Source organism: Lissotriton helveticus, chromosome 9 (assembly GCF_964261635.1).
Source record: "Lissotriton helveticus chromosome 9, aLisHel1.1, whole genome shotgun sequence".
In the NCBI taxonomy this organism is placed as follows: Eukaryota; Metazoa; Chordata; class Amphibia; order Caudata; family Salamandridae; genus Lissotriton; species Lissotriton helveticus.
The window spans coordinates 1,126,242,381-1,126,255,315 of NC_136070.1; the positions used below are offsets into that span (position 1 = coordinate 1,126,242,381).

General features: G+C 39.8%; 1 protein-coding gene across 1 annotated transcript in view; it reads right to left on the minus strand.

Annotated features, from left to right (window-relative positions):
* Window positions 1-12,935, minus strand: part of LOC144783380 (cadherin-related family member 3-like) — a 567,696-nt gene that overhangs the window by 187,801 nt on the left and 366,960 nt on the right. The window contains exon 12 of the mRNA XM_078662381.1: window positions 8,362-8,452. Coding sequence (XP_078518507.1) covers window positions 8,362-8,452 — 91 coding nt within the window. The remainder of the gene's footprint in view (window positions 1-8,361; window positions 8,453-12,935) is intronic.

Here is a 12,935-nt window from a genome sequence, read left to right on the forward strand (position 1 = left end):
TTATTCTATGTAGGTATGTAATATTGCAAGATTTTTGTCACGAAAAAGAAGCCATGAGTATTGGGTTTGTGAAAGATTGCAAGATTTTTAAAATTAAAAAGGAAAAATCATGGCATTGTTTAATATAGTATTGTAAATACTTATCTTTAACAATGATGACAGAGTAAAAAAAGGTTAACCTGATGTTCGAAAGTTATTCACAGGCTTCTTTAGAGGAAGTATTCTATATGATTGTAGCGTGGGTGTTTCACTTTTTTATAGGTAATAGAATGCATTCTGCAAGGATGTAGTACTCCTCCTGCTACAGCATAAATATTCTTCAGTGCTTATTTTCATTTCGTAAGTGGTATTGAGACCGACACAGAACTTCAATGGATCGGAGGGGCTGTTCCTGTGCATCTGGAGGACTGCCAAGCCGTTGCAGCAGTGGGAGTGAGGCCTGTTACAGGGGCGTAGCGCAGCTCCTTTTGATGTTCACAATTGCAGATAACAGGGTAGAGATGTGAGGGAAGTGGGTGGAGTCCTCCGTGTAAATTGCAGAATAGAAACTACTCAGAACCAATTGGAAGTGTTGTTTTCGAGTCACATGACTTCACATGCGCGTCTCGGGACGTGTAGGCGGTGACAGTATCTGGTCACGTACGCCATTTGGAAGTAGCGGTCTAATTCAGCTAAGTTTCAAAACGTGTAAAGGAGTAAATCCAAACACATCCGGATTTAATATATCTTCTGAGCTCGATTCAAGCATACAATTGTTAAAGTATAAAACCTTTTATATATTTTTTTTAAATAGCAAGGTGTGTACATTCGGTCACGCACGAAAGTTTAAAAAGACATTCGGCTCCATTTAATGTAAATTTTCATAATAATAAAAAAAAAAGCCTAGGTTTAGTGTCTTTGACGTAGTATAAGTTCTTTGATGGGTCTATGAAGAAATTTAATAAGTTGCAATTGCAAAGTTTTCACAAAATATATAGGCGGGTGCGCGCACACGGTCGCGCACAAACGAAAGCCAAAAAAGCGGAGATAAACCCCCTTTATAATATGCTCCTGGAGCTCTTTTTGGTAGAATGAGTTAGTTCCGAAAAGAACTTTTTATTTTTTTTATTTTTTTAAAACAAGTGTTATGTTGTTTTTGATTTTTTAAACTTGCAACAACATTTTCATGTGTGACACTGGATCAAAATGAAATGAAGAAATTTATCTTTTCTCGGGGCATTTATGACTCTCAATTTTTAGTTTAGTAAGAATGAGGCTCTGCTCTCCGTACAGAAGAATTTCTCCACACTCGTTGCATTTCATGTGCACCTTTGCAAGATATGGTCTCAAGTCCATCACAGCACTCGATGGTGATACAGGTCGCCCACCAGACGATGTGCTTGCCACCTCTGATGGTAATAGCGTGGCCAGAGCTCTTGTCGATGCCTGTACAGATTCCACAGGGTGCACTTGTTTGACATGCCGCACCATGGTATGTATGGAAAAGGAATATTTTTTTCTTGGATTTCCTCTTGAGAGAACCGAATTGCATATCGTGCAGGTAACTTTTGACGCATTCACTTTCTTTTGTTCTTCAGGATAAGTGAAAAATTGCCAAATAAAAGATTCCTTTTTTCTTTTTAAAGGTAGTCGCTCATTTCCTTCAGATTCGGAAGATAAATGCGGGGCGGCAGTCATTTCAGCAAAGTCTTCCGAAGGGTGTTGAACGTCGTTCTCTTTTGAGAGTAGAAAAGATAGTGAGAGGAGTGGGTGGAGTCCTCCGTGTAAATTGCACAATAGAAACTACTAAGAACCAATTGGAAGTGTTGTTTTCAAGTCACATGACTTCACATGCGCGTCTCAGGACGTGTACGCGGTGATAGTATCTGGTCACGTACGCCATTTGGAAGTAGCGGTCTAATTCAGCGAAGTTTCAAAACGTGAAAAGGAGTAAATCCAAACATATCCGGATTTAATATATCTTGTGAGCTCGATTCAAGCATACAATTGTTAAAGTATAAAACCTTTTATATTTTTTTTTAAATACCAAGGTGTGTACATTCGGTCACACACGAAAGTTTAAAAAGACATTCGGCTCCATTTAATGAAAATTTTCATAATATTAAAAAAGAAGCCTAGGTTTAGTGTCTTTGACGTATTATAAGTTCTTTGATGGGTCTATGAAGAAATTCAATAAGTTCAGATTGCAAAGTTTTCATGAAATATATAGGCGGGTGCGCGCAGTCGGTCGCGCACGAAAGCCTGCAAATGTGCTATCCATTTTATTGAGAACTGTTGCCGAGAGTGCGCACAGCGGGTCGTGCACGAAAGTTTAGAAAGGCTATTTTTATTTACAGGCAAATTTTAATGCGTTGAAAAAAAGGCAAGGTACAGACTTTCTAATTCTGTATCGCTTTACAAGGAGTCTCTATGCAACTTGAACAGTGAAGAAAACGGCTTGTTTCTGAAAAAAATATTGCCAGAACTTTATTGACAAAAGTATAGGTTGTATACATGAGATATTTCTGAATTAGCATTTTAAAAACCTATGAAATTCACTGAAAAAACCATAGGTTTTACACACGTTATAGTTAGGAAGTAGCATTTACAAAACCTATGAAATTCACCGAAAAAACCATAGGTTTGACACCAGTTATAGTTAGCTGGAAATTTTACTGATATAAAGCCAATGAAATTCCACGTTATAGTTAGTTGGACTATAACTTGCGCGTGTAATGCACTGCTGATGAAGTCACATATTACATCACTCATTACATCACTGATGACACCATCCTTGTGACACAGTGACAGACCTCCTTTCACTGTAATCTAACCCTTGAAACGCATATTCAAAAATAGAAACTAAAATGTTCAAAAAAATGGAGATACCCATACCAGTTACAACAACCAATTCAATAATTCCACCATGTATATACACATGCACTAATTCACCAACAGTTCTATATAGTCACTCATACATATATTCACTAATCATATGTAGTGATACACCTACACATCCTGTTACACACCGACAGTCATCCAAAAGTTATTCACACACATACTCACACATGCAAATAAACTATTGAACATACACTTATTTGCATAAACAAATATACACACACTACCACTTTACTTCTAAGGAAACTTACACATACTTACTCTCTTAAAAAATCACTTCTAGAAACACATACTAATTTAAACAGGAACTTTTAGAATCCCTCACTCTCACATATAGTCACTTATATACATCAATATTCACATATACTACATTAAAACATATGTAGTTACTGATAAAGACACTAATAAGACAGTCATTCACTCACTAACACAGACATATGCACACGAATCCACCCATACAGTCCTGCACATATGCTGTCTTCAAAACACATACAAACAGAGACTCAGTCATTCTTGCATCTATGTACTAAGTAATACTCCCACCAAAGCATGGAAACACTCATACTGATACTAAGAAAAACATCTAATCACCTATATACATACACATGTACCTACTCATCAACTGATGCAGCCACTTATACACAAAGTGAAACACTAATACATATATTTAAATATTTAAACATTACTCACTAATATATGTATTCACTAAGATATTCAATAATATATACATATATAACACATATTTTTTTTTTCAGAAAGACACACATTCACTGGATGGTGTCATCAGTGATGTCATGAGTGATGTAATATGTGACGTCATCAGCAGTGCATTACACGCGCAAGTTATAGTGAGTCCAACTAACTATAACGTGGAATTTCATTGGTTTTATATCAGTAAAATTTCCAGCTAACTATAACTGGTGTCAAACCTATGGTTTTTTCAGTGAATTTCATAGGTTTTGTAAATGCTACTTCCTAAGTATAACGTCTGTAAAACCTATGGTTTTTTCAGTGAATATATATATATATACAGTTCTCCGAGTTGGAGTCAGCAACCAACGATTCCCGCCTTGCTTCAACAAACACCTCGGACAAAGACCTTCAGATAAGTGCAGATTTATTCAAAACTTTGCAGAGTCAGTCGCCATAACGTTTCGTCTTCAGTGTATCGAGTGTCTGGTCTAATCCAGTGTTGCTACCTGTTAACTCTGTGGGATGTGTTTATACAGGGCGAGACTATGGTATTAGGTCATCGACTGACATGGTACTATCTTTTACTTGGTGGCAGCCCCCAGACTCGCCTATGTAATATTTTAGCTGAAATCAAGGAATCACGTAATCATGCATCATGGATGAAATGAGACATTGACAGACATTGATTTACCTGCATCTCTGCAGTGTTTTATTTTCTTTGCCTTGATTGTCTAAATATCAACTTTGGCTCGAGCTGTTTAGGAACGTTGATGTATTATGCCACTTCGTTGCTTCTATCATGATTTAGTTAATTTTTCAATGAATTCACGTTATGCCTGACACTAAGATGGCGCCCCGTGGTGACACCTCCCACGTGATCGCATTATGCTTGTTTGTTTATTTAAATAAGTCGAGTCATGGCGGCTGCTTTACACTGACGAAGGCGTACCCCTGAAACGCGGTTGTACCTTATTCTTTTTGTGCCTAAAAAAAATCCAACAGGGATTTAACCCCCCGCGAGTGCAGGTCTTTACTTTCGGAGCATTTCCTATATATATATATGTATATCCAGTTCTCCGAGTTGGAGTCAGCAACCAACAATTCCCACCTTGCTTCAACAAACACCTCGGACAAAGACCTTCAGATAAGTGCAAATTTTTTTAAAACTTTGCAGAGTCAGTCGCCATAACGTTTTGTCTTCAGTGTAAAAGAACCAAAGGTTAAAGTAACTTTATAGTTAGGTGACTATGTCAGTGACAACATTAACAAATTGAATAAAATAACAAGAGAAATTCACCAGTTATAGTTAGCAGAGCTAAGTCTAACTTTCACCTATGCCACACACTGCTTATGACCTCACATATTACATCACTTAAGACATGTTTTATGACAACATTTATGACATCACTCATGACATCTCAAATGGCATCAAAACTTAGCCTCACTCACAAATCTCTGTGGGTTTGGGGGTCTGCAATTCATTACATCAACCTCAAAGACATATTTGAATAATCTTACTGTGTCTATAGCCTCAAGGAGCGATCCATGCAACCTGTAAAATGTCTCCAACCCTAAAAACCATTTAACAGGATCATTGGACCAAAGGATTTAGCCCAGAGCAAGAGTGTGAGCTTTCTATCCATATCTAAAATCTAAAGACACGACTTTGTAACCTGTTGTAATTGCACCAAGTAAACTGATAGGACAGATGGACCATAAAGAGATAGAGAAGTTTTCATATTCACCTCCATTGCTTTCTCCCCAGTGATTTCCTCACATTAGAGATTCAGCATTAGGCTGGTGAACAGTGGCATGACTTAACTTTGTAATTTCTTTAAAGCAAAGGAGCTGGGAAACATCAAATTGTACCATTTATTTTTTGAAAGGAAGACTATTTGAGCAATTTTCCAGACAGATAGGACCCGTCTATTAGAACGCCTCTCCTATGACCCTTATCAAAACTGAATACATTTAGAAAAACAAATCATATACCAAGAAGCAGATGTAGGCACATGATAAGGAAAATTCTATCAAGCAATTTCAAAAGAGGAGGAAGGCCCAGAAGTAGCAGATACTGCTTAAGCTGAAACCACTTGTCATTCTACACTATGCTGTCCAGAAAAAGAAAAATACCATTCGAAAATATATGCATATTAGCTAGGAGGTTACCTATTGAGGAAGGTTGTGGCCTAATGTTTCAGAATGGCAGCCAGAATCTTGCATCTGAAACTGCTGCTCTAATGACCACATCTTTCCCTTCATCAACGCCAAGCGAGTAGAGTGGCAGGCAGGGGTCCTAGCTTATATCCTAGATGAAAGCACTAAGTTGGCAAACATCTGGAAGGTGCAAAAGGATTGTGCCAACCTTAAATTATTGCTACATCATATAGCTGCCCGAGAGGAAGACTCCGTTGCTAAAGTTGTGATGTGGGATTGTTTTTCTTACATGAGAGTGCAGGAATTTTGACCTTGGGGGTTCCGTAAATGTTAATTGTGACAGCACACCACAGTTTCCGGTGCCATCAGCAAAGTAATTTGACTAAGCACCTTTTGGTGACCACAAGTGCAACAACGCTTCTGTTCTGACATTGTGTTAGAGGCAACCTCAGTCTTGCAAGAAGAGAATAAAAATCTAAATCCAAGTTCTAACACATTAAGGGGCCGATTCCGATCCGGTAAAATCACCATCCGTACGACTCGCATCCAGAGCCGTTTCCGTACGACTCGTACAGACTCCATACGACCCGACGAGTACGATCCCGACCGGGGTACCAGGACGCGAGTTGTGCGGTCCACGTCAGTTAAGGGCGATTCGTACGGACAAGCGCACAATCACATACACACCGTACGGCGCGTACACCCCATGATCGCAGGGGTACGCGCCGTACCCCTGCGATCATGGGGGGTACGTGCCGTACACCCAGCGTACATGGGGTTAGCACCGTACACCCAGCGTACATGGGGTACGGTGCGTACCCCATGTACGCTGGGTGTACAGCACATACCCCCCATGATTGCAGGGGTACGGCGCGTACCCCTGCGATCATGGGGTGTACGCACCGTACCCGGGGGGGGCGTTCCGTACCTGTTACGGGGCGAACTCTGCTTTTATGGCTGTTTTCAGCTGCCGTAGGAAAAGTGTTGTACGGTGCGTACCCAACACGAATCGTACTTGCCGGTTTGGGAAAATCGGCCGCGAACCGTACAGATGTCGTTACAGCGAGTTCCGATGGAGAGTCGTACGGGGATTTCATTCGTACGGTCCCTGTACGATTCGTACGGAGTACGGCTCCTGGTACGGATCGTACTTCGTCGTTCGTACGGGGGACGTTGCAGGGTACAATTCGTATGGGAAAAACGCTCCGAACGGTAATTCGGAGCGCTTTTTACCGGATCGTAATCGACCCCTAAGTGTTGAATCATGTGATAGGCCCCATCCAAAGAGATTCCAGTACACGAAGTCTGCTGGGAGCCAGTCAGGAACTGAACACACATTCTTGATGATTGGTATAAATGCCTGCCAGTAGTGGTAAAAATCTGTGATGGGACAAGGAGAATCCCACCTTGATTTACTACAGGAGACAGACTGCAAGACAGAGAGACCGAAAGACAGAGACACAGACAAATTGATAGATGGATGGATGGATGGATTGCATAAACTTCCTCAGCCCATGAAGCAGAAAGAGGCAAGCCAAAGGCTCCAGGTTGGTGTTGAACACAAAGAAGGACAGAATGGGTGCTTGGAGGATACCACTAGCGCTTTGCTGGTATACCAGTAATACTGAATTCTGAAAGGCATGCCTAAAGGATTTGACAGTCAATGTAATAAGTCTAGCAAACTGATGTGGAGGACCAGGGCTGTGATGCAGCTGACAGTAATATCTCATCTCAAATCGTCTAACACAGAGACCATCATCATCTCACTCCACAGGGGCTTTATTTAACCAGAGTACTTAAAGAAAGGAGCAGTTGCCCAGCACTAAACAGGAGCAGCATTCAATCAGCTTTGCGCATTGGATCCATCACTCCTTTCCAGTGATTTGCAGGTATCGTTACTGCATTATTGCTGTCTTTTCTCATGAGTGCCCGAGGGTGCTAATAGCTTTGCTTCAGCATGAAGGTGATAACTGCTTTTCATTACTCTTTCCCCTTTATTCTCCCCCATAATTGCATGGACATGTAATTAACAGCTGTTAATGGTTACAGATGTGGCCAATAATGCTGAATTATGCTTAATTATTGCCCTTCTGCCAGTCCATTGTCTGCAGTGGAGCTTCCAACATTACAATGATCCAACTTTCATAAGAACAGTGGAATGATGAGAGGTCCATTGAAGAGAATTGGGCAGCATTGGCCTATATAAACTGTTTTCTCTGTTCTAAGCATTACAATGTGCTAATAAACAGTCGCTGCCTCCTTTCACTGCTATTGCTGCAAATGTTTAACAGTTATCAGGCATTGCCCTGCATGAGGCTGGTAAATGTTAAAGATTCACAGTAACAGCTGTGAAACAAAGCCTTTGGTGCTGCCGGGGTCTTCAACCTCCTCGGGCTCCAACAGGCCTTTGTTTTTTAATTAGGACATTCTGCCCTCGTGTGATAGAATGTTCTATTTGTCTTATAACCTTCCATTGCGGTCTACAGCGGCCATTAAAGGCCCTCTCCCATGTTAAAGGTTTGCTCCTTGCTCAGGCCTTTAATGCTGAGTGGGCCTTTAAGGGCAGGTATAGCCCACTGCAACTGGCTATAAATCTATATTATAATCTGAATATTAAAAATATACATGCTATACCTGTGTGTGGTGGTGCTTCATCATCAGACACTGAAATCATTATCTCATATGTTGTTTCTGGATCTGTGTCATAAGTCAAATCTTTCTTTACCTACAAAACACACACAAATATTAAGCATGAGCAATTAAAATGTTCTTACATTAACACACAAGTACATAGGCAGAATTTCAAGCACAGAAATCCTTTTTTGAACAGAGAGTTTAAATACACAATGGATGCTTCAGATCCATGGTGAGGCTTGTTCAAGAAAACTATACAAGAATTGTGAAATCAAATGTATGATTAAATAACTGAAAATGTGTCCATCATAGAATGAAACATCAAAAGAGAGGGAAAGGAATAGGATGAGAGGAGAAGATAGATAAAAGTAATTCATTCAATATAGGTGGATAGAAAATAGAAGCTTATTGTATCAGTTAAGTAAAGTTCTCTGAGATAGGGTTAAATATCTCAGTCACAGCGTATCACGTATCATAGGCTTTTTTTGTAAAATCCTCTAACTGAACCAATCAGTTGTTTTCTTCTGGGTGCAATAGTCTCCGGGGTATATTTTCTACAATACACATTATTGTGGAGACTATCATTTTCAAGTGCTTATTCTGAGTCAGTGGTTTATTTTGAGCAGGTAGGGCACACGGCACTCATTTTGGGACTGGCACTTAATTTTCTTATTTGACATTTACCAGAGTTTTATTCTGCATTTGAACTTAGAAAATGCTAGAAATCCCTAAAACTCTAGTTGGGCCAACCTGCCCATGGGTATCCAGCCTTTGGTTCTATAGGAACAACTAAAATTTTAGGGGAGCCCATGCAGAGAGATTTGTTCTCAAACCTGACATACTCCCATTCTACATTGAAACTAAGAAGACTACAGACCATATAAGCCGGGCAATTTCATTGTTTAATATAGCGGAAACCTCAGGGGAGCACATGTCCCTAATCCTGCTCGAAACACAAAAAGCTTTTAATCAAGGGGAATGGGCATATCTTTGGGGCAACCTTAGAAATAAAGGATTTGGACCGCATATAATAACGGCCCTAAGAGCTATGTATGTGCAATCCTTTGCAAGAATTCAACTGATGGGTAGGAAAACAGAAAGGATCTTGATAGCTCGGGATACAAGACAGGGCTGCCCTTGTTCCCCTATCCTTTTTTGCATTATACATTGACCCATTTATAAGAGCAATATTACAAGACCAAGTAATCAAACCATTTGTGGTCAGGGGGTTTCAAACCAAGGTGTTAGCATATGCTGACAATATAGCTGTCATCATCCCTGACCCAATAGGTACAATAGCAAGGATTGAAGTGCTGGCCTCTGAATTTGGTAGGGAGTCTGGGTATGGTTTGAATACTGACAAGACCAGGATTTTGCGCACTAAAACCACCACATGTCAGGACCCACGTAATACTGATGCCGCTATATATGTAGGGATAAATATTTCCACAGAAGTTGGATTAACATGGGATTGGAATCCTGCTCCTCTTACAGAGAAGACAGGTAGAGATCTAAGAAGAGTAGACAAACTACATCTATCCGTTATAGGAAGAAATAATGTGATCAAAATGACAATGTTTCCTAAGGTTTTATATCTATTGCGATGTAGTCCGTTGGAACCAGCAAATGCTATTTTAAAGAATTTAAATGGGATTTTTTCTCAATTTATTTGGAATTATGGAAAGATCAAGAGCTCCATGACATTCGTGACATTACCACAAGATAACCTTCTATTTTACTATTGGGCCATATCACTGCAGCAAATTGGTATGCTGTTTAAACCTAAGGTAGAAACAACCTCGGGAGGACAGGATGAAATCCTTCCCACTATTTTTGAGTTGGCTATTGGTGGTGCAGCACCCGGGATTCTAATGAGGCATTTGGAGGGGAGTTATTATAAAAACACGTTTTAAGCCTCTTAGAGTGGCCTGGAACGTTTGGCATAAAGTGTGGAAGTACTTAGAAATCCCTAAACTACAGAGATATTTAGCATTGTGGCGTTCACCAGTCTTCCCTGCCCGATTATATGATTCATTGGGTAAAAGTTGAGAACAGGCAGGAATTAATAGTATAGGAGACATACTTGATTTAAATGGAGTTATGTTATTTATAGAACTACAAGAGAGATATGGTGTGGATTCTAAATCATTTTTTAAGTATGTCCAAATCAGGGAGACAATTAGACTCGTTGTCCCACAGATTATAAATAAGGGTAGAATACAGCTGTTAGAGTGTATGGTGTATAAACAGCCGCGTATCAAAGATTTATATTCCATTTTGACTGGGGCCAGCGTGGATGATATTCCTAGATTCGAAACTGTCTGGGCAGATAAACCAGGGAACCCAGATGTTGATTTAAGTACATCATTACTATTGTCTAAGAAGGTGTTCTTATCTGCCAACTTAAAAGCCCAACACTTTAAAACAGTTTTTAGTTTATATTTTACACCGGCAAAATTATTTGCCTGGGGGAAAGGGAAAACGATTACTGCCCACGGTGTGCACAGGGGCCCGCGGACATGCTTCATATGTTCTCTGAATGTATTAAACTTAATGAATTAAAACAGGGGATTGAAACATTTCTTTATAAAACTTTATCACAGGTGGTGTCTTTTTCTCCAACCATGAAGCTACTTGGTTGTGATGAGACTCTACAGTTGGAATCAACACTAATAAGCTTTTGTTTTACGGTAACTTCAATATTTGTATATGATTGCATCAAAATAGAAGGATGTGGCTTCCCCAACATATCAAGCCTGGTATGCCAGATTGTTTTATGTATTCAACTTTGAGATGGGTCTGTATCAATGTAAAGGCTAGAGGGCGAAGGTAAGGGGCATCCAAGTTTGAAGTCCGTTTATGGAACAGTAGAATATGTGGCCCATTATGTAGTATATATATGAATATTTGTTTTAGTTATCTTCTGTTCTCTGGATCATTGTATCTACTGCTTTTCTGAGAAGAAATCATAAAAAAAGAAGAAGAAAAAAAAAAGGAAAATAAGAAGAAATTTCAAATGTTTTCTTCAAAAAAATACCAAAGTCCCTTTCTGAATGGGGACTGGCATCCTTTTTCAAACCTTTAGACTTCCAGACTTTTACTGGGACAAATCCACTTGGTGAATTCAACCAGGGCTCCATCACAGTCAGCCTCAAATGACAACCAGTTCATGGGTTTCTGTGACTATTGAATGTCATTGGCAATCTGCTATTATTGGAACCATGTTTTCTTAAAAAAGAATAAAATCAGATCTCTGGTACCCTTTATTGGATTTGTGTTGTTTTAGTCTTATTTTACTCCTTAATCTTTTCTCTTTTAAAATTGGATGTGGAGATTTGTTGTGTTTTTTGTGACTTGTTCTACATTGTATGCATTGACTAAATACTTTACAAATTGCCTTTAATGTAAGCCAGAGGGGGATCGACCCCAGGCATATTTTCTATAATTTGTGTGACATCTAGCAGGTGGTGACCTTATCCTTTAAGGTGGACACTTGTATAGCTTTTTGAGGTTCCTTCATTGTGTGGTTGATGATTAACAGCCCTCAATGAATTTCAGTTAAATTGCATCATTTATGAATTTATTGACAACACAATGTTGTACCAGGGTTTTGAGCCGTGCAACACAGCTGTTATAGGTTCACACAGATACTGGCACACCAATTTGAACATAAGGTGTTCTGCATACAAATTTCCTTTTGGATTAAACTGTGCACAGTGTTCTTCTTTGATCAGGGGCTTGCTCCACCATTTTAGCAGAGGAGCGTTGTCCCATTTAAAAATCCCCAGGCATGAAATATAAAATGGGAATTAATTACCATTTTATTTTCCATCCCCTGTCTTGAGCCGAGCGTCAGGACTGGGGTGGTGCCGCTGCTAAGTGACGCATCAAGGAGGTGGGTGGGCTGGTATGGCACTGTTTGAAGGGAACATGTCTTTTTGGCTGTTCATCTTGCGACGGTCAGCCATCAATGCACACTTTAAACAGCTCTAACCCACCATCTTAGGACAACTAGGTTAGAGCAAGCCAAAGCCTCCAGAGCACTGTGGAGCGCTCGGTGAGGCCACTCCCACCAATTCTAGGGTTCCATTCATGCTGTTGAGAGCAGCCCTAGGATTGGTGAGGGGATTTGCTGCCTCCAGTTCCTGTGTTGAAAGAACATGTCTGGAGGGAGAACAAAGCTGAGCTCAGGTAAGTTTCACTTTTTTAATATATATTATTTTATACATGCGCACACTTCCGACTTCCATCCCCGTTAATGCCAACCGCCACTGTCTTTGATGTTTATGTGTATCTCAGCCTTTCTCATAGAGACTGTTCAGAGTAAGTTATGCCCATTGTTCCCCACTGCATCAATCAGAAGGTGCAGATTTTTTTCTTATGATTCTCTTGGTGACAAGAAATTTACGCAGGAACTCCAGAAACCTCTGACAAGCAAATCTCCCTCACGACCTAAAGTTCTCTTTTACCTACATTAATTCAATTACAAAGTGTGAGCACCAAGGAAATTTCAAATACTCAATCAATTAACAAAAATATATTGTTATATTTCATTTCTTTTCTTCTTTTCAAAA